General features: G+C 49.3%; 1 protein-coding gene across 9 annotated transcripts in view; it reads left to right on the top strand.

Moving 5' to 3' along the window:
- Positions 1-21,968, top strand: part of ASAP1 (ArfGAP with SH3 domain, ankyrin repeat and PH domain 1) — a 352,675-nt gene that overhangs the window by 78,376 nt on the left and 252,331 nt on the right. For 5 of the 9 annotated variants that reach the window (XM_082434069.1, XM_082434072.1, XM_082434067.1 and 2 more), the window contains exon 3: positions 3,620-3,746. In XM_082434069.1, the coding sequence (XP_082290195.1) occupies positions 3,620-3,746 (127 nt within the window). Of the gene's footprint in view, positions 1-3,164; positions 3,262-3,618; positions 3,747-21,968 lie in introns of those variants that run through there. The other 4 variants (XM_082434073.1, XM_082434068.1, XM_082434074.1 and 1 more) reach the window with 2 other exon arrangements.

Raw genomic sequence — 21,968 nt, 5'->3', positions numbered from 1 at the left:
TGGACTCTGGTGAATTCCGTCAAGAAAGAAATCCCCGCTGTTGACCATCGCAGTTAGCTTAGCTTGTTGTAACAGTCTTTATTCCTTGCGTCTGTAGAGCTGAGGGGATACACAGACTCAGCTCCAGCTGGGAGGGATCTTTGTGGTCATTTTGACACACCCACCCCTTTATTTTACAAGTGATGGCACCAAGGCCCAAGGTGACAGCATCAGTTATTAGGAGAGAAAGCTCTGGAATCCAGGCCTCCTGGAATTGAGGCAATTATTCACCGACTCTAGGCTTTTCATAATGGCTCATATTTATCAAGTGTTTACTCTAAGCCGTACATATGGGATGGAAGCAGCTACCAGCCCAGAGGAGGTGACAGGCATTCGATGACAACTTGGAATAGAGGGAAGAGTAGAAATAATGCAAAATCAAAGTCTAAATTGATTTCCAGACTAGAGGAAGGCCTTCCTGGAATGGATGGAAGTCTAAGTGCTGGGTGTTGGGCTCTCAACTGCTGCATGGGGTAGCATGCGGTTACTGAGGCTCAGAGAGCTTAATTAGCCCAAGCTAGTGGCGGCCATATTTGCTCCAGTCACAGAACCTTCTAGATGCAGGATGACCCAGTTAGTAGTATATGGGAAAAGAGGTAGGATTTTCTTCTGGTGGCTCATACGCCAGTCTGTCAACAACAGCACATGAGCAAGTGACCTCCAGGTGCAGGTCTTTTCTTTTTTTTTTAATATTTATTTATTTTTGGCTGTGTCGGGTCTTAGTCGCGGCACATGGGGTCTCTCATTGCGGCGCGCGGGCTCTTCGCTGTGGTGCGCCGGCTTCTCTCTAGTTGTGGCACATGGGCTCCAGAGCACCTGGGCTCAGTAATTGCTGAGCGCGGGCTTAGTTGCCTCCGTGGCATGAGTTCCCCCACCAGGGATCGAACCCGTGTCCCCTGCATTGGAAGGCGGATTTTTTTTTTTTTTTAGAGGAGTTCCTTTATTATTATTTTTTATTATTTATTTATTTATTCATTTATTTTTGGTTGTGTTGGGTCTTCGTTTCTGTGCAAGGGTTTTCTCTAGTTGCGGCAAGCGGGGGCCACCCTTCATCGCGGTGCGTGGGCCTCTCACTGTCGCGGCCTCTCTTGTTGCAGAGCACAAGCTCCAGACGTGCAGGCTCAGTAGTTGTGGCTCATGGGCTTAGTTGCTCCGCGGCATGTGGGATCTTCCCAGACCAGGGCTCGAACCCGTGTCCCCTGCATTGGCAGGCAGATTCTCAACCACTGCACCACCAGGGAAGCCCTGGAAGGTGGATTTTTAACCACTGGACCAGCAGGGAAGCCCCCGGGTGCAGGTCTTAAATGGCCTGCAATGGCCATTTGGCTGTCTCCCCAGAACCTCAGCCTTGGTGTGTCCCAAACCAAACTTTTAAAGTGTGAATGAGGAGAAGGAGGGTGCCTGTTTGCTTCTTTACTTATTTTTTAGAATGCCTCTCAAAACTGATGTCTCAACACCTCACTTTGCCAGGGAAGAGTCTTTATTGGTTTATGCTGCCTTACCAAGGCCTTCCTTTCATTAGCTGAAATGCTTGCCTTCCTAACATAAATGAGCAGTTCCCTGGAAGCACAGTGCAGGTTCAGGACAGCCAGCACAGGTAGACGAAACAGCTGGAACTCTCACAGTGGCTTTCCTGTGCACAAAGCACTTTCTCATCCATTATCATTTAACAGCCTCATGGGGTTGGTGCCCTCATCTTTCCTCTTCTTGGGAGGCAACCGAAGGCCAAGATCCCATAACCAACAGCACGAGGCAGCCCCTCATTCTCTTTTCCGCTCAAGATGTCACCTTGTCAGAGAAGCCTTCTCTGAACACTTCTTATACCATAGCACCTGCATCACTTTGTTATTCTGTATGTACTCCACTTTATATTACGTAAGTATTGCTTGTCTGTTTCCCTACTAGAAGGTAAGGTCAGGAGAGCAGCTCATTGTTATTGCGGAATCTCCAGGGCACACAGCAGGGCCTCAGTAAATAGTTATTGGCTCTCCAGGGCACACAGCAGGGCCTCAGTAAATAGTTATTGTCGGTGAGGGAGGAGATGCGTTTTCATTCAACAATCACTCCCAGGCCCAAAGCTAAGACAGGTCCACAAGGTCCCTCCCTGCCTTGAGGCACTCCGTTGTGGTTTGGGGAAGGTTGTCAGACAACAAGACAACCATACAAGATGGCAGGAACTCAATCCCAGGGGAGGCCCCGGGGCCAGCCTTCTGCCCAGGGGGGGAGCATTTGGGAGCTGAGTTTACCAGGCGGCTCCCATTGGCTCCGATTACAGGAGCCAATCCTGAGGCGCTTCCTAAGGGCCTAGCTTTTTTTTTTTTCAAAACCAATTTCATCCGCAATCAATGGTGAGAAATTAAATGGATTCTTTGGACTAAGTAGATTGAGCAAAACAGCCATCTGCCAGGGCCGAGGAATGAGCAATCTGTTGGTAATTTTCCCGCTGAAATTTGGCATCTGCTTGGCGTTGTACACCATTTGCACCTCGGGAAATGCCTTTTACACCCCTGACCCTCATCTGTTCTTCAGGTTAAAAAAAAAAAATGCAAATGAAAGATTAGAAAATTATAAAAAAGAAAGAACCCTTCATGTGTCTTCACTTAGCATTTTAGCGACTTAAGCAAACTGCACAAAACTAGCCTTCCAAAGGCGGTGAGCGCCCTGAAAGGGAGTGAGGGCCGGAGCCGGCGAGCGGGCAGCTGCAATCCCGGGCGCCGGACCGGCTCCTTGCTGCGGCCGCGGGGGCCGCCCCGTGCCCCTGTAGCCGGGCCCGCGGCCCTCGCAGCAGGAGGCGGCTCTCTGGGCCTCGCTTCCTGCACCCACACTGGGCTAAAAAAGAACGCGCACAACTTTTTTTGGTCCCCCTTCTTGCGAAACGCTCGAGTAACGAGCTCGCCGGAGTAACCGCTCCGGGGGCGACCCGGAGACGCGGGCTTCCGCCGCCCAGCGCGACCCCCGCCCGGGAGCGGGCGTCGGAACGTGGCCCGGGCGGCGGCGCGCGCGCGCGCGGGCGGGGCCCGGGGGCCGGGCTGGGGGCGGGGGCGGCGGGGCGGGGCGGGGCGGGGCGGGGGCCGCGGCGAGGAGGGGGCGGCGGCGCGTGCGCAGAGCACTTCCTTGTTTGTCCCCGTGACTGTAGCGGGAGCGCCGCCCGCCTCCCGCCAGCCCGCCAGCGGGAGTGTGTGCTCAGTCAGTCGGTGTCCGCGCCGCCGCCTGTCAGAGAGTGTGAGGAGGCAGCGCTTGCCGCCCCGACCTGCCCAGCCCGGGCCCCCGCGCAGCGCCGCGTCCCTTCCCCCGCCGCCGCCGGCATGAGCAGAGGGAGGCGGGTCCCCGAGAGCCCCCTGCCTCGCGCGCCGCTCGGAGTTTGAAGGGCCCCGCGCCGAGCGCCGCCGCCGCCTGCTTCGGCCGCCAGCCCTTTCTCCTGCCGCCGCCGCCGCCGCCGGGATCTCGAGCCGCGCCAGGCCGGGCGGCGGGTGGCGGGCTGCACTCGGGGCGTTCATGAGCCGCCGGCCGGCCCGCGGCCCCGGGAGTCTGCGCCGTGACTCACCCCCCGCCCCCGCTTGTGTCTCGCCCTCCCCGGCAGGATGCCGGACCAGATCTCCGTCTCCGAGTTTATCGCCGAGACCACCGAGGACTACAACTCGCCCACCACGTCCAGCTTCACCACGCGGCTGCACAACTGCAGGAACACCGTGACGCTGCTGGAAGAGGTAGGTCGGGGCCGGTGCCCTCCGCGCACCCCGCCCCCGGCGCCCGCCCCCCAGCCGGGGACCCCGGCCCGCCCGCTGGGATGCCTCGCTGCCTCCCCTCGCGGCCGCCGCCTCGCAGTTGGATTGTTTCGATTTCCGAGCCGGGGAGGATGGGGATGTTGGGGCCTGGGGAGCCACACCCCCTCCGGGACCCCCTCCGCCCACCGCGCTCCCAGGTGATCGGAGGACTTGGGATGTGCAGCCCCCGCCCCATTTCCCCCGGAGCTGGAGGTGGGGAGAGAACTGAGCGGGCTCTGGACAGCCCGAGGCAGAAGAAGAGGGAAGTCCTCTCTCTCTCTTGCGCCCTTCCTGGGTGCCAAGGAGGCTTCTAGGCGCTTTCCACATCCTTGTGACCCTCTCGTAACCCGCGAAGTAGGTGGTGTCAGGCCACCGAGGGCAGAGGGAGGCGAAGCCCTGTGGCCAAGGTTACTAGCAAGGGACTGGGAGATGGTCAGTGAATGCAGCTCTCCAAGGCCCGGCTTGGCCAGGCAGGCTTCGCTTCATAGGCGAGGGCCGGTGGAAAAATCCCAAAGGAATGAGAGGGGGCTCAGGCCGGGACTGCCTCCACCCCGGGATTCCTCCCTTCTAGTCCTAAAGCCCTGGGTGGAAGGAGATATCTGTGCAGACTGGTCCTCACCCTCCTCCCCTGGCCGGATGGTTTGGTAGGGTTTGAGGCTGCTGCGCCAGCAGGATCTGCCCACAGGGAACTCCTAAGCTGTGAATGCAAACCCGAGGCTGATGCTGACTGGAAGAGCTGGCCAGACAGGAAGCAGGGAGGCCTGAGACTGCAGAAAGAACAGCCCCTCTTATCCAGGTCCTCCGGGGAACGGTTGTGGGTGCCCAGGGCAGAGCCAGGGGTGTAGCAGTTTCCTTTAAAATTTTAAGTGAATTAGTGATTGGGCAGAGTGGGTAGGTAAGGAGGAACCCACAAGCCGAGGAGCTGCAGAAGCCTCCGAACCTCCATAAAAATAGGACATTTGCCCTGGAACGCTGCACCATCTGTAAGTGCCATGAAGCACCACTACCCTCCAAAGGAGCCAAACCTATTTCAACTGAAAAAGACAGCATTGGGGGAAGTTAGGAAGGCAGATCGTTTTCCCTGCGTAGATTATTATTGTGTGGTTGGTTTACTTGAGGTTTGGGAAGCGCTTTCTGATTTAAGCTCACCATGGCTCCCCCTCTGTAACATTAAGAAGCTTGGGCTTCTGTGGGCACACTGCTCTTGATGCAGGCTTTGATATTCGCTCTGGGTCAGGTTACAAGCAGAACTGTTGTTCAGAAGCCCAGGGGCCCTAAATTTTAGGAGCGGAGACATTCCTGCTAGTGCTGGGTCCTATTTTGCTGGCCTGATGCTGCAAATTAGTCTGCATGGTTTATGCCAGTTGAGGTTGCTTCTGGAGTCTCTCTGAAGTTAATGTTGGGTTATTGAACTGAATTTTGAAATTCAGCTGGAGAAATATCATCTAACTAGATTTGTTGGAAAGCCAGAGGTAAATGGCTCTTTTCTTTGTTTTGTTTTTATTTTTGTCAACTGCCTGTCTGTTGCACCAGCCTGATGCTTGGTGTCTGGGATTAAACGGACTTGCCAGGCATTGAACCCTATGACAAGTCTGTCCTTCACTTGATTGTGATAAATTGAAACATGCTGATAGGGGAGCATTTTTCATCCTTCTTCTGTACTAATTGTATATGCTTCTAAAGGCTGTGACATCGGTTAGACTGAGCGGTTATTTTCCTTCTAGAGAAGTTCTTCAGTGCCTGCTAATAGAGCTGTCAATTATTTTAACTTTCCCTTTCTGCACATTCAGATAGTGTCACTGTATTCTGTTTGTGTGGGGTGTGATAAGGGTAAGTATATAGTTGTTGATGCTGTTTGTAGGGGTATGTGCCCACACTTTGCGGCCACACCAGAGGATAGGGTTAATGTTTTAAAATTACATGCAGCTGCTCTTGATCTTCGTTTGAGGTTACTAAATTTAACAGCAAATGCAGCAGATACATTTTTTTGGTGAGGAATATTGTTTTGCAAGGTTAGACAGGAAAACAGACCTGGCGATAATACAAACATGGTCACCTATGAACTTGAGAAGGACTTGGAACCAGGCTGGAAGTTCAGAAGTGTCATGTTGGAGTACGTTGATATGTTCTCAAAAATATCACAGTGAATGTTTCATAGAGAGTGGCACAATAATTTTGTAACTGTTTTTCTGAACTCAAGTGCAGTCCTGGTCAAGAAGTCATTGTCTCCAGTCTGCATCTTTTAACTATTGAATTGTATTCCATGACGTTGGACTCGTGAGTGATTGCCTTTAGCATAAATGTGAAATATGCCCTTTAGTTTCTTAATTGATAGATAATCACCACAGTTGAATTTTTAATCCTCTCTACCCGAGCTTACATATGTGGAAAAGGTACATTAGCATAAATGTCTTGAGTGGATCAGAATTCAGTTCTTAAAAATTATGGGGCTTAGGACTTCCCTGGTGGCGCAGTGGTTAAGAATCCACCTGCCAATGCAGGGGACACAGGTTCGAGCCCTGGTCCGGGAAGATCCCACATGCCACGGAGCAACTAAGCCCGTGCACCACAACTACTGACCCTGAGCTCTAGAATCCACGAGCCACAACTACTGAGCCTCAACTACTGAAGCCCGCGCACCTAGAGCCCGTTGCTTCGCAAGAAAAGCCACTGCAATGGGAAGCCCACACACGGCAACAAAGAGTAGACCCCGTTCGCTGCAACTAGAGAAAAGCCCGCACACAGCAATGAAGACCCAACAAAGCCAAAAAATAAATAAATTAATCAAAAAAAAAATATGGGGCTTAAGGTTGTTATCCTCAAAATATAAGGAAAATTTTTGGGGCAGACCACGAAATCTTGTTGGCCTACGCTTCATGAGTGAGATATATGGAAACTTTAAGAATGCTGTTTGTGTTATCTTGTGGTTATTCTTAAGAATAGAACTTTTGGGTACTTTTTTGGTGATGTGGGAACTCAGGAATAGGAATTAATTTGGGCAGCTTAGAATTTTTTTTTAAATCTTTTTCTAGTTCTACTAATTGTCTTCCTTTTTATTTATGAACTTTTTTGCTCTTTGGGATTCCTAAGTCTCACCTAAAAGATTGTATTAGATCTCCTAGCTTGGAACCCCAAATTAGCCCACACTCTCCCTTTTGCTGTGTCCTGTCGGCAAAGAGTTCTGTGCTTTGCAGATGTTGGCGCTTTTATTTTCGTCTCTCTGTGATGCGCACTCAAGGAGCTGGGTCAGAAATATGTGGTAAAAAAGGAAAAGAGTTTACTTCTGGGCTTCACCTTTGGGGGCAAAGGGTCCCACATGACTCTGGAAGTCATGGCGTGGCTGGCACACAATGAGTGGCTGCTTTTGGGAGGCAAGAGCGGATGGGCTGCCAAGGTTTCATGCTGGTGTGTGAGTGTTTTCCAAGCAAAAAGCCAGTGTTTTGCTTATTCAGCAACCAGAGCACACTGATGTGTGCCATTTGACTTGTGACCGTTTGGAAATTATGAGTAAATGACTAGGAGAAGGCAGAGCTTTCCGAAGAAGGCAGCAGGCAGGCACATTCCAGGACCACTGTCGGGGGAGACAGTAGAATAGACTGTCCATTTAAAAAAGGCTTAGATTGGTCCATGCTTAGTGCTTGGTGACAGGGAGAGTCCAATATGATACACGAAGGTCGGCTTCGTTATTTAGTGTTGGCCCAGCACTTTTGTCTTTGGTGACGGTGGAGGAGGCATGGTCTGCCCATTTATTGAGCAGCTGCTCTGTACCAGGCGCATTGAAGACACACGGCACGTGTGATCACACTTAACCCTCATACAGGCTTTATCAAGGAGGGACAGTCGCTACCTCCATTTTACAGAGAAGAAAACTGAGGTGAAGTGATGAAGTGATTTGTCTCCAAGGTCAAATGGCTAGTAAGTAAATGAGTTAGGAAATCCTAAACAGTTAAGACATAAAGTAGACGTTCTAAATGTCTACAAAGACATATTCCAGGGGTTTTGTAGAGAACGTAGGAGGCTTCACTTTTTTTTTTTTAATTTATTTTATTTATTTATTTATTTTTGGCTGTGTTGGGTCTTCATTGCTGCGCATGGGCTTTCTCTAGTTGTGGCTCGCGGGTTCTGGAGCGCAGGCTCAGTAGTTGTGGCACACGGGCTTAGTTGCTCCACGGCATGTGGGATCTTCCCGGACCAGGGCTCGAACCCGTGTCCCCTGCATTGGCAGGCGGATTCTTAACCACTGCGCCACCAGGAAAGTCCCAAGGAGGCTTCACTTTTATTGTCCCTTCTCATTTTGGTCTCATGAAACAGAGGTACCTAAGTTCCTAGGTGGCTTGGTTTTTCTTCATGTTCATGTTCCAGGGAGTTCTTCAAGGTAATACTTAAATGCACTGTTTTTTCTCCCCTGTGCTTTCACAGATTTGCGTGTGGTTTTTCAGATTCAAATGCGGGAACTTATTTGGCATTATCCAGGAACAGCACTCACTCAGCATATTTTGGGGGAGTGCTTGCTGTGTACAGCCTAGTGGAGGTATGGGGGGGCGGTGCTACCTGGATTAGGTTATGGAGAATCTGATGGTGTTGGAGAGAGAGTTCAATTGGGCCGTCACTCTTAACAGGGTAGAAAGGGGCAGCTCGTAAGTGGGGGAAATAACATAGGGCGTTATCCTGTGACACAAGCTAAATCACTCGTCCGGTCAATATACAAATTGTCCATACACATGCCCTGAAGTGTGCTGGACCCTGGGCATGCTCAGATGAGCAGCCCTGCCCTCAACAGTCTAAAAGCTTTCTTAAGGAGGTTTTCAGTCAAGTGTGGGTCTTGCATCAGAGGCTGGCTTGTGTTAGCATGGGCACATGAGTTGTTCAGTCCTTTCTGAAGGCATAGAAATGTTTGGCTAAATGAAGAAATGAATGAAAGTGTGGAGTGGAGGTTCCTTATCAAGGCCTCTTCCAAAATAACAGTGGTTACCAGCTGCTAGTGCTCTTACTGTGTGCCAGCCCCGTATACTGTTATTTCATGCTGACGTTGACCCTACTGTTACCATGGACCTCATCTTACGATAGTTAAGTCTTTTGCCCAGCATCACACAAACGGTAAGTAGTGGATTTGGGAATTAATCCCATATCTGTAGTGTTTCCATGCATGCCAGTCAGACTTCATCTGTATGTGTTTCCTCCCACCCCGTGTAAGTTTTCATTTTTATCCATGTTCTTTGGGGCATCTTCTTCCATGCTCATGACTAGAGGTCATCAGTCTTTGATAAATGCTTTTAAGTCTTCAAGTGTTGTTCTAGGGAATCTCACATGTAGGACCTGTATGGCCAGGGCTTGGAGTCTGATCTTGTTCATCAGCTCCCAGTGTTCTAGAATGCAATTGCATTACTTCTCTTAAATCTTAAAAGCTGGTAAACGTAATAGGAAGTGCTCCTTTATATAGTGGCTGCTAAACTTGGTTGTAGTCTTAAAAAAAACAAGTCTCAGGAAGGGTTTAGATAAAATCAGAGTTGGTCCTTTGCATTGCTTAAGGTTAAGCAGCTTACTTTGTCCCTGAACTCTTGAAGATAAAACAACAAAAGGTGAACAGGTCTTCCCCGATGCCACTGTCCATGCAAAATTCTGGGCTCTGTGGCTCAACCCTCAGTCCCAAGGTACTTAGGGTGAGTTTTCCCTGGACATAACCAGCAAAGGCCAGTGAGTGAAGAATACCTTTGCCTATAGAAGCAAGGAGAGAAGGACACTTTCTTTATGTACCAGAACTCATACTCTTTCTAAAATGAGACTCAAACCTGTTAGCCGGCTAGTCCAAGCTAATGCTGTTTGCCTTTTATATACATCTTCAGGGTTTAAAAAACATTATCCACTTCTACCATCTAATAAAACCCCTGTCTGATAGCATTCTTATCATTCTTTTACATATGAATAAACCAAGTCTCAGAGAGGTAAAATGTGTTCGCTAAGGTCACACCGTAGTGAATGCTCTGAATGCAGGATCTCTGGATCTGAAAGCCTTTCTGTTTCATCTCTAGTTCACTCTTTTGTCCTTCCTGTCTGCTAGTTTTTTTGTTTTTTGTCTTGCAGATGTCTACTGATTATTTTTCTTATCTCCACTTGATTTCTAGTGCCAGAGATGGGGAGAGAGAGAGACAAAGATAGTTTGGGGTAGAGAAGAAAAAGGGAAAGTTGTTTTTCTCTCTTCTTCAGAGACCTCTTGTTGGACCTCTCTTGAAATCTCTGTCTTTTGTAGTCAGAGACAGCGCTGCCAGCAGTCCTCCCTGGGCAGAAGTGGAAAAGGCCCTGTGGCTTCCAGCTCCACCCTGGCATACTTGGTCTGGGACTGTTGACTAACCTGTCTTTGCCCGTGAGCTGCCTGCAGCCCTGGCTGAAGAACCGCGACTCTGGGTTGGAGTTGCTGCAGGGCTCTCCGGCTGGCTGCCTTCTGGCTTCCTGCCCATCACAGCCTTGCCTTTGGGCTGGGTGCTGGGAACTCTGGACATCAGAGCTGAAGGGGCCTCGGAGAAAATCTAGTCTGATGCTTGCCAGCCTAGGAGCCTGGTCTCTGAGGGGCCCATGGAAGTTGCCATGTGGGTCCAACAGCCACTGGCAGTAGCCCAGGAAAATTAATAGACACCTCTCCTAGTGTCGTTCAGCATATTTCTCATGCCAGTTGTCTTGGATTTTGGCTGAAATACATCCGGTTGGTGGTAGGACACTGATTATCTCCTGCTCATCAGATACTTGGATTGCCAGTTATAGATTCCTAAAATTGGGAAGCAAAATGTTCTCTCATTCTTGTTTTTGGTTTGCTAGAAGAAGCTTCGAGTTTTGTATTCCGGTGGGAGAAAGCTCAGGAAGGAAAAGGACCCACACAGATCCAGTTTAGTCATGTTGCTTTCAGAGGTGGAGACGGAGACCTAAAGATGGGAAGGAAATTAGGCAGGGCTTTGAATTCCAGTCTCCTGACTCCTGGCCCAGGCTCTTTGCACTCTGCTCTCCCAAAGGGCTATGGAGGCTGGTTGTACACGGGGCGGGGGGGCTGGGGGGGACCCTGTGGCTCTTGCGATGATGGCTCTTCCAGTGTCGTCCCCTAGAACTTGCTTCCAGGTAGAAGGAGTGGAGAATGAACCTGAATTTGGGAACCTGATCTTGCCAGCCGCTCTGCTGGTAAGTCCTGCTTTCACGTGACCTGCTGTGCAAAGCCGCAGCGGCCGTCCCTGATGTGGGGCTGGGAGGCTTTCATTGGAAGCGTCTGTGGTGTTGGATGTTCCGATGTTACCCAGACCTTTGTCATTACGTCTGGGAGTCAAGGGAGCCTCAGAGAGGTGGTTTCCGTTTATGTAACCTAGTCATTTGGGGACTAGAGGCAGACCTTGGCCTCAGCCATCCCCACATGTATTATTTAAACGCGAGTAAGTGATGGGCTGGATGGGGATCACTTTGCAGCTAAGCCTCGGTTTCCTCATTCGATGAATAAATGGCATTGTTTTGAGTATTAAAGGAGATAATGCAAGTGCGGCACTCATCAGGTGACTGCATCACTGGTAAAGTGTGGCCCTATGAATGCCAAGGTCTGACCTGTCGCATTAGTCAGGCTTCCTCCCGTGGGGCGGGGAGGAAGGGGGTGAAAGGCATTCCTTGATGGGGAGCCGGGCAGAGCTCTTTCCACTGTGGACCAGCGGCGACATTTGGGTCGAGGAGGACAGAGTTCCCTTGCCGAGGTTAATTGCAGGCCCTCTTATCTTCTAGCGTGTGTCAGGCAAGTCACTGAACCTTCCCGTGTCTTAGTGTCCTCATGGGGATAGTGCCTGCCTCTTAGTGAGTCAGTGTATGTGAAGCGCGTGCAGCCGTGCCCCGCGTGGTTAGGACTCTCTACATGATTGTTCTCACCGTCACCGTCACCGTTGTTGCTGTTTATTATCAATATTATCAATTGGGTTGGACCCTTGAATGTGTGACCGAGAGGACGCGCCTCGGATGAGGCCAGTGACAGAGTCAGCTGTGTGCCTGGGAGGAGCTGGAGGGTGGAGGCGCAGATGGGATTAGAGGGAGGACTAGGGCAGCACTAAACACGTGACCCACCCCTGGTGCGGGGGGGGGGGGGGGGGGGTCACGGTCAAAGCCAACTTGATCTGAAATAGACTGTCAACTCCGTTTTACTATATACTCAGCCCTTGGCGGTACTGCTGTGAAGTCCGGGAGCCAGTGGCCAGTGCCGCCCCCTGGGACCCAGGCCGGTCTGATGGGCTCTGCCGGTGCAGCCTTGCTGTCCCTGCTTCCTGGTGTCACTGCTGATTCTTTGTTTCCTTCCCCCCGACCTCCTTCTGCCGTATCCCCTCCATTGGTGCGTCACAGCTGGGGCAGCGCTGCCCCTTTTGATGTTTGCTGGGGCTTTGGGGAAATGAGCCGAGTTCTCTGTTACATAATAAATGCAGGTATTTGGTTTTGGTCATTTGTGGGGAGGTGCTGGGGGAAGCATTTATGTCTTGGCCCTGACTGGGACAGAGCGTGGCAGCTTGGTTGTTTGCTTTATTGATTACAGCTTGAAGCACTGAGACCACAAGGAATTCTATTTTGGTTTGGAGGCAGGCGCCTTCAAAGAAAAGGATCTACCCTTGAATTTGCCTTTCTTTGTGCCTCATAACTTCTTTTTTAAATTATTATTATTATTATTATTATTTTAAATTTTTGGCTGCGTTGGATCTTTGTTGCTACGTGCTGGCTTTCTCTAGTTGCGGCGAGCAGGGACTACTCTTCATTGCGGTGCGTGGGCTTGTCATTGCGGTGGCTTCTCTAGTTGCAGAGCACAGGGTCTAGGCGCGCGGGCTCAGTAGCTGTGGCTCGCGGGCTCTAGAGCGCAGTCTCAGTAGTTGCGGCACACGGGGTTAGTTGCTCCACGGCATGTGGGATCTTCCCAGGCCAGGGCTCGAACCCGTGTCCCCTGCATTGGCAGACGGATTCTTAACCACTGTGCCACCGGGGAAGCCCCATAACTTCTTTTCAGTGTCAGTAAGATGAATTTTCATTATTTGCGGGGCAGGAGTTAGGTCAGACCTGGAGGCCCTGGACCCCGCTTGGTCTTAACAGAATCTGGGAGTTCACAGTGGGTTCTTCCCGCCCAGAGCCCCTTCTGAGCAGCCCTGTGTCATGGTGCTGTTTGTGGTCACTTACGTAAGAACTGAATTTTAATGCCAAGGCTATGGTATAATTTTCCCAAAAGAACTGGAATATGTGTGCCTTTGATAAGACAGCACCCAATTTAGCCACCCAGAAGCTAGGAAAACAAAATCAGAGCCTCTTGCCCCAGGGAGGTAAAGCGCCAAAGATGATTGCGTTGCGCGTAGCAACTATTACGGAAAGCAGAGTCCATCGAGACCATCCCTTTCCCTGCCAGATGTGATTTGGATGGAGAAAAAGATAAGTTCTTCCAAGCTCTTTCTATTATTAATAGAGCCTGGATACCTTGTATTTCTGTAGCGTTGTGCTCAGGGGCTAGGGCAAGGACGGCCGTGTCCCCAGTGCCCTGTATTATTATGGGATACACTCGACAGAGCTGGAAAAGGCCTTAGAGACCATCTCTCCAGCTCCTGCTTTCTATGGACGAGGAAGCTGAGACCCAGAAAGCCCAAGTGTGTTAGGCTCTTCTGTTGGAAGTAACAGACTCTGCATCCCCCCAGAAAACAAAATACAGCTAGTTCAGGCACAATGAGGGGTTATTGTAAGGACTCATGGGGGGTATTTTATGGAACACGAGGAGCAAGAATGGTAGGAAGTGAGGATATTCTCCTGAGCAAATGGTAGAGACTGGCAGCCCTGGCTCTAGTGCCCCCCACCAGCTTAGTCTCTGTGCCTGGCTGGGACACCTGGGACGGGGGTCGGGTCAGCCAGCTGGGGTCAGGAGACCGCCGCTAGTGCAGTCAGCTTTGGCGGGTTGGTGGGGCTATCGGATGGGAGGTGGTCCCTCTTCAGCAGGGACTGGGCGTGATGGTGGTCCTCAGAGAAAGCTGAGAGAGTAGGGAAGCACCCTCTCTACCCCGGATCACACAGGGCGATGGGACGCGGATCTGGTCTTCTGATCCCACCGTCAGCATCCTTTACTGGAGTGAGAGCCACATGGAGACGACAGTGCCTCCCTCACAGGGTTGTCAGGAGGACCAGCAGCAGCCCCGTGCCTCGCACCAGCGGCCCTGGGGATGTTAGCTTCTCTGCCCTTCCCTCTGCAAGTCTCGCCTCCCCGTGACCCCTCTGCTCTGTATTCATTTGGGACATTTTGAAAGGCTGCGGTCAGGGCGCCGCGCTGCCTAACTGTAGCTTTCCTGATGTGGTCAAGAAAGACCAACATTCTACACAGGGTGTGGGTGGAGGAGAAGCACCCCACTGCCGTTTAAACCCACAGTGATGACATGGTGCTCAGAAGTAATCTCCCCTAGATACCCAGGGCGGATGGAAGATAGGGCAGGGCAGCTGGGCTCTGCTGGGGAAATGTGCTGCTTTGATTGGCTGTCTCCCAGTGTCGAATAACAGAAGCTGCTTAAACGTCAGAAGAGGGCCCTCAGCTTTCCTTCCATTTAAGTGACTTCACTGGCCAGTTACACACAAAATATAATTTGAGCGTCTTTGCTGTTTTCAAATGTGGGGAGTCATCTTTTATGTTTCATTAATCATCTTTTAAAATGTAGCCCATTTCCTTTTCCTTGTAATGTTTATTCACATTAATAGCACTTACATAAAATTAGGTACTCCTTATTTCCACGAAGTGCAAATCAAAATAAGCGTTCACTGCTGGCCCAGCAGCTGCTGCTGCTTTAATAGTAGTAATATTTTTCATAGCAATGCAAATGAATGCACTGCCTCCAGTAAATAAAATGGTGCCAAGTCAAAGACCACTGTCACTGTCTCAAGGCTTCTGCATCTTGAGTAAAAGAGTTTGAACAAATTCCGAATCCGCCAGCACTACAATTAAGCACCTTCTCTACGCTGGGCCCTGTGCTGGATGCCTTACACGCATCATGCCACTTAATTCAATCCTTCCAGCAGCTCTGTGGGGTGGGCACTGTTGCCCGTTTCACAGATGACAGGCTTGGCTTAGAAAGGATTCAGACCAGTCCATGCTCTTTCTACCTCAGGCTCCTCCTAAAGGAAAAATGCTTTATGTTGTGAATGGAATGTTAATGAAATAGAACAATCAGGAAATAGGCTTCACCTGAAGCATGAGATATTTCGGTTAGAGTTGAATAAGAACTTCCTGTCAAGATATTAAATACCACTGGGTGGTCATGGAAATCACATTTTTTCCCCTCCAGTTGGCTAATTAACGAAATTATATACTTATTCATGGTCATACATGTATTCACTTTTAGTAGATTGTAAGCACCTTGAGGCCAGGGATACCTTCTCCCCCTCCCCTTTTTCTTTTACCTACTGTCACTCAGAAATTTGACTAAAATAATGAAGGGTAGAGTGAAATTGCATTTGATTTATAATTGTCGAGGGTAGGTCTGGTAAAAGTTTTCCAAGTGCTGCTGTCTACCTCTCTGGACTTCAGTTATATGCCTACCAATTGCATAGAGCAAATGGAAAAAACCCTCGATTGCTAAATTTCCTGGAGATCTTGCCACAGGTTCATGGAAGACGTGGATGCCAAGCTGAATTTTTGGTCTGGATTTTTGGTGTCTGCAGCCTGCAGTCTTTCAGTGGGCTAGCAATTTCAGGGACAGTGACCGCTCTCACTTTTTGAGTCCCAGCTCTGTCCTGAGTACAGAAATAACTGTCTGTGTTATTTCTAACCCTTGTGCCACCCAGCTAATAAATAATGGAGCCGGGAATCACACCCAGGTCTGTGGGGCTCCCCAGCCAAACCCTTCCCACATCCAGCCAGCCTGACTTTGCTGTGATTTAGCTGCAAAGTGCAAGGGAAAGGAAGAGAGTCAGGTTAGTGTTTACTTTCTTAATGGAAACAAACACACAAACAAGACCTGCATATTCCAGTGGAAGAGAAAGCATTTTCCCCTCTGGATTTGTTTCCTTAAAGTTGAAGGGGAAGCATTTAAATTTGGATAATTTACATGCATTGTCTGGGGCAGCCAGTTTGTGACATGGTATCAGAGGGATTACCAAGAGAATTGGTATTTTCAAAAAGAGTTGATGTCTCTGATTTTCCTTTACAAAGGGTAAGGGGTGAATCGTGATTTTACGAGCAGTTGTGCTCTGGGTTTACTCTCCAACTTTTCTGTACTCTGTGATAACTGCTTACAAAGTGCTTTCATTACGTAGTGTCTCATTTCATCCACAACACTTTTTAAGGAAACAAAGCTACCATTTCCTCATTTGACAGATGAGGAAACGGAGGCTCAGAAAGTTGAAGTGACTTGTCAAAGGTCACAAGACTGAAGAAGTAGCGCACTGAAGCTCCAGGACAGTTCTGCCGTCCAGTCTCGTGTGTTGTGTCTCCCCCCACCCCCCGTCACTGCCCCGCAGAAAGCTCACCATCTGAAAGAGGTGGATCTATGGGATGTCTTGTCAGGTGATTTTTAACTTAAAGAATACCTTCTGACTTAAAAAAAAGAACATGGATTTTATTATTGGACTATTTTGTAACACTTGGCATTCTTGGATTCCCCCCTACACACACAAATAGCTTTTGTAGTCTCTTTTTTCCTTAGTAGCTCAGTTACTTTGGGCACGTCTGTTTTAATTTGTTGGTTTGTTTGTGACTTTCACACATATGCAAAAGTAGAGAAACCAGTAGGAATTTCCACGTACCAGTCACCCAGCTTCGACAGTGATCTGCTTTGGCCAGTCTTGTTTTTGTCCCTACCGCCCCACCTTGATTTTTGAAGCAATTCCAGAAATTCTTTCAGTTCATCCATACATATTTTATTGTGTATCTCTGAATGATACGGACTTGAAAAACAACAGCCACGCTGAACCACAATAAATATAATGAGCACATCAAAAAATGAACATTTTCTCAATATAGCATTAAATATTCAGTGTTCAAATTTCCCCAGCTATCTTTTTTTTTTTTTTTAATGATTTGTTCAAACCAGGATCCAAATGCAATCCATAGGTTCAACTTGACATGTATGTAAAATGTCTTTAATCTATGGGTACCCCCTCTTTTTTTTCTTTGTAATTTCTATGTGGACGAAATGAGTTGTTTGTCCCATAGAATTTCCCATAGTCTGGATAGCATTGCTTGTGTCTCTGGTGTCATTTAACAGGTGTTACAATCTTCTTTTTTTTTAAATTTTTATTGGGGTATAGTTGCTTTATAGTGTTGTGTTAGGCTACAGTCTATTTTTTTTAAATAAATTTATTTTATTTTTTATTTATTTTTGGCTGCCTTGGGTCTTTGTTGCTGCATGCAGGCTTTCTCTAGTTGCGACGAGCGGGGGCTCCTCTTCCTTGCGGTGCGTGGGCTTCTCGTTGCAGTGGCTTCTCTTGTTGCGGAGCACGGGCTCTAGGCGTGTGGGCTTCAGTAGTTGTGGCTCGTGGGCTCTAGAGCACAGGCTCAGTAGTTGTGGCTCACGGGCCCAGCTGCTCCGCGGCACGTGGGATCTTCCCACACCAGGGCTTGAACCTGTGTCCCCTGCATTGGCAGGCAGATTCTTAACCACTGCGCCACCAGGGAAGCCCTGCAATATATTCTTAACATACGCTTGTTCCCAATAATTTTTTCATATTGAGAATAAAAGGAATGTATTCCCTTTGTAGAAAACTAGTAGGAAGAGCATAAAAAAGAAAACTGAGAAGTTATCCATAATCCCAGCAGCTAGGGATAACCACTACTGTCTCTTCAGGCTTTCCTTCCAGATTCATCTACATCCTGCTTACCTTCATTTAAAACGTTGTGAGCATTTCCCCATATCATTAAAAAGTCTTCAGTAACATTTTATAAGGCACGTCATTATCTTAATGGGATTTCCCTCCTTCCCTTAAGTTACCCCCGACTGAGGAGTTTGTGTTTTAAATAGTCAGGCTTAGCAGAAACAGAGCAGTGAATGTGTGAATGCATCTGTCATTATCCGCCCTAGTGTTGCTGGATTCCTAAGAGGGGAATTATTGGGTCAAAAGCCAGGTGTATTCATAAATTTCTGAAATGGTTGTCATATAGCTAGATTCCCCCAGAAGGATGGCTCATGCGACATTACCTGCCCCCCAAGCCCTGGGCAGCCTGTGAACGAGCTTTTTCCCCACACAGGGACAGCACTGAGTGAGGCCTTGACCTGAAAGTTTCTCCAGAGGGAAAGCTTGGATTTCGGGTGTGCTGTTGCCCTCTCCCGTGTGTTGGTGCACCAGAAGTTACTGTGAGTGTGAAGAGGAAAAGGAGCTAGCGTGGGTGTTTTCGCACTGTTTGCGGAGCAGAGAGGATGAAGGGCCAAGAGCCCGTGCCATCTCAGTGTCGCGGGGAAGTGGGCACCTCCGCCCTGTCAGCCCTCCAGTTCTTAGTGGTGACTTCTTTACCTTCTGTAGCCTCCCTGCCCAAATCCCCGCTTACCATGGAAGTACATTTGTGAAGGCCTGAGCCTCATGGCTTCAGGAATACAGAAATCGCATTCGCTAAGGAAAGGGGGGATGTGTAGGAAACAGACATGGAGTCCATTGGACTCCTTGCCAGGGTGCCACCCGGCCCAGGTAGCTCCTCTCCTTTCTCCTTTGCTGCCTGGACGGTTTCACTTCCCCTGTTAGCTCCACAGGCCATTTCTCCAGCTGAGAAACTCCTTTGGATCAGTGAGTATCTTTTGTAGACCCAAGTACTGCCACATCCTTGACATGTGGTTGTGAATTAGCTAGTTGGACTGTTTCCAACCTACCACTTGGCTGAGAAGTAGCCGCCGGGGGTGTGTGTTTTGGAGCGAGGGGGCTCCTCTAGAAGTTGGGTGGGCCTGATGGGGCACCGGGGCCAGGGCCTTGGGAGTAACCTGAGGGGAGGAAGGTGCCAAAAGCAGCTTGTCCTGTCTGAGAGTTGGCACACAATTTTTTTAAGAAGCCAAGTTGTATTTCAGATGTCCTTGAGTTGTCTCTGGGCTGGTGAGCCCCCCATCACTTTGTCATGTGCATTGTTACATCATGGGTTCATAAGGTTTTCCCGGGTTAACCTGGAAACCCCACCACTAATTTTTTCGTGGGCTGGTGTTTTCTCAGCTCTGAAGGTTTCAGAGAGGCCCATAAGTCTGAGATTGCCTCTGAATGTCTTGGGCCTCTACTTCCCCAGGGAATCCTATCAGTGTCTTTCTGGAGCATTTTTCCCGTGGGATTTTATCAGTAGCTTAGCGTAGACTTCCTCAAGTCAGGGTTGACTCTCGGTACAACGTTCTGGGTTCCATGCTGAGTACTTCACTTGCGGCATTTCACAGAATCCTCAGAGCATCTGGAAAGTGAGCAGTATTAACTTCATTTTACAGGTGAGAAGGTTGAGCGCAGAGGAATAGGGTGGCTTGACCGAGGCGTGCAGTCAGTGGGGGAGGCTGGAGTTTGTGTGTGTGAGGCCCACGGTCTTTTCATGACTGGTGTCATCCTCCCCCATACCCTTCTTCATCCTTCTTGCCCCTTCAAGACTTCTTGTTTCCTCTTAGGGTCCCAGGACATTCTCCTCCCCACCCCGCATCGTGATTGTCCTGGCTCAGGACTGATATCTTCCCTACCAAAGGCTGCTTTCGGCTAACTCTCCTGGAAGACAGTCTCACTGAGGCTATTCCCTTACAGGTGTTAAAGCCTGATGAGGCATTGCAGCAGCTTGCCTGTCCCAGAGCTGTGTGTACCTCCCGCAGTGCATGATGCCCTGACCCAGCAGAATGTGGGCTTTCAGGCGCCTTGCAGAGGCGGTTGGGAGGTAGTTTAGGTGCTGAGCGTGGGGATCCGCTTACACCTTACAGTGTAGCTGCCTGTCTCTCCCCATATATCAGTCCAGTGAACGCTTAGGAAAAATGCCAAGTTCCCTGAGTCTCTTAGTTTGAATCCCTGGTTTCTCACTGCCCCTTTTTCTTTTATTTGTTAATAAATTATTACATAAACAAATGCTTTCCTCTTTCCCTTTTTGTTTCCAAGAATCTCCTAAAGCCTGTTAGTGAACCCTTGGTGCCTGAACCCTGGTTACCTGGTATATGTCTGGTATTGGGCTGGGCAGTTAACATGTTGCATAATTTAATCTTGGCATCAACCTTAGGATGTGGATTCTCAGGTCCCCGTGTCACAGCTTGTGGAAACAGAGACTCAGAGGGGTGCCGGGCTCTTGACATGTATTTTATCATTTGACCCTCACAACAAATCTGTGATGTAGGTAGTACTTGAATTTTCGGATGAGGAGCCTGGGGCTGGGCAGTGGGTAGTTTCCCGGCTCACGTTGTACTGCTGAAGGGAGAGAGCCAAGGTTCAGACTGAGATCTGTCTAGTCTCCAGGTCTCTGCTCTTAACCCACTGTGCGTTGCAGTTCTTACCCAAGATCCCACAACTGCTGCTTGGTCACGTCTCCTCCTGACGCTGGACACTGGGCGCTTCCCGAGACTTACTCTTGCAAGCATGAGTAATGGGCAGGAGCTTGACATTGTGACCCAGGATCATACATCCATTTGGGGTGGCCCTCCTGGTGCCCTGCGCCTACCCAGGCGCTCTGTGGGTGGTGGGTGTACTTTACTCTGGAGCTGTGGGTTGGGAGTTTAGTGTCGAATTCGCTTCCTGCAGTAACGCATCGTGTCACTTGACTTAGTGACTTAGTTTGATCTGTTAGCACCCCCCAGAACCATGTGGCCTTACTAAATCACACTAAATATTGGTTAAAGCAAAGCAAAACACAAACCCGCTCCGTAACACCCCCCTCTAAAAAGAAAAAAAGAAATACAAACCTGGGATTCTACTAGGTAGCCTTCTGGAAATGTTGTCAGCATCCATTGCCATGCTTGACAGTCTTTAGAAGCGTTCAGGAGCCATTATAATTTTTTTTTTTTTTTAATAAATTTATTTATTTATTTATTTTTGGTTCTGTTGGGTCTTCGTTTCTGTGCGAGGGCTTTCTCTAGTTGTGGCAAGCGGGGGCCACTCTTCATCGCGGTGCGCGGGCCTCTCACTATCGCGGCCTCTCTTGTTGCGGAGCACAGGCTCCAGACGCGCAGGCTCAGTAGTTGTGGCTCACGGGCCCAGTTGCTCCGCGGCATGTGGGATCTTCCCAGACCAGGGCTCGAACCCGTGTCCCCTGCATTGGCAGGCAGATTCTCAACCACTGCGCCACCAGGGAAGCCCAAGCCATTATAATTTTATAATAGCCACAATTTATTAAGCTTTCCTTTGGAGCCTAGTACCGTGCTAAGTTCTTCACAGATTTCTCATTCTTAAGACAGCTTTGCAAGAGTTTCTGCACTTCACGGGAGAGAACAGATGCACAGAGAAGATCAGTAAATGCTCCAGTTCCACAGCTGGTTTATGGTAGAACGAAGTTTCAACCCAGAATCTGTTCAACTCCTTGGTGTCACACCACTGCCTTAGGCTTTATAGCTTGTTAAAAAAACGTAGACATGGGATGAAAATCTGTAAATTTGCAGTTAAAAAAAATATATATATATATATACACACACACATTTTCTGCATTGAAGACAAGAATATGAATACCGCAAATATTCTTCATCAGATATTCAATCTCTGCTCGTGCCCTTTCGCCTGGAAAGGTTATAGTAGGAAGGGAGAGGGACGTGTGCCACACCCAGCACGAATTGTTAGTTTCTCTTTATTTCTGAAGCAGCAGCGGGTGTTCCCTGAGGGCCTACCCTGTTTGACTCTCTTGTGGGATAAACTGCTATGTCAGTCCATCTCCTACTTCTCATTCCCTGGCTTTTCATTCCCTGGGAAGTTCCCCTTTGCCTTGCAGCCACCCGTTCTTCTCACGACTGTGTGGGATGCTTGGAAAACAGGGACTCATGTGGGGTCATTCCCTTCTCCAGCCAACTCAGCTCAGCCTGTTCTTTGCGTGCAGACACTGGTTTTGAGCCTGTCGTGTTACTGTTTTGAGGACAGGACATGGTCTTACTGATCTGTTAACCTCCAAAGCCTGGGAGCCAGTAGGATGAACCCTATTTGAATGAACAAATGAACACATCCACACAGTGAGGGGCCTTGAAGAATTTAGGCAAAGGTGACCCTGGCTCTGTGTGGAACATTGAGGTTAAGGAGAGTGTG

The sequence above is a fragment of the Balaenoptera physalus genome, assembly GCF_965194825.1.
Source record: "Balaenoptera physalus genome assembly, chromosome: 17".
NCBI lineage: Eukaryota > Metazoa > Chordata > Mammalia > Artiodactyla > Balaenopteridae > Balaenoptera > Balaenoptera physalus.
This window is presented reverse-complemented; position numbering and strand designations above follow the sequence as displayed.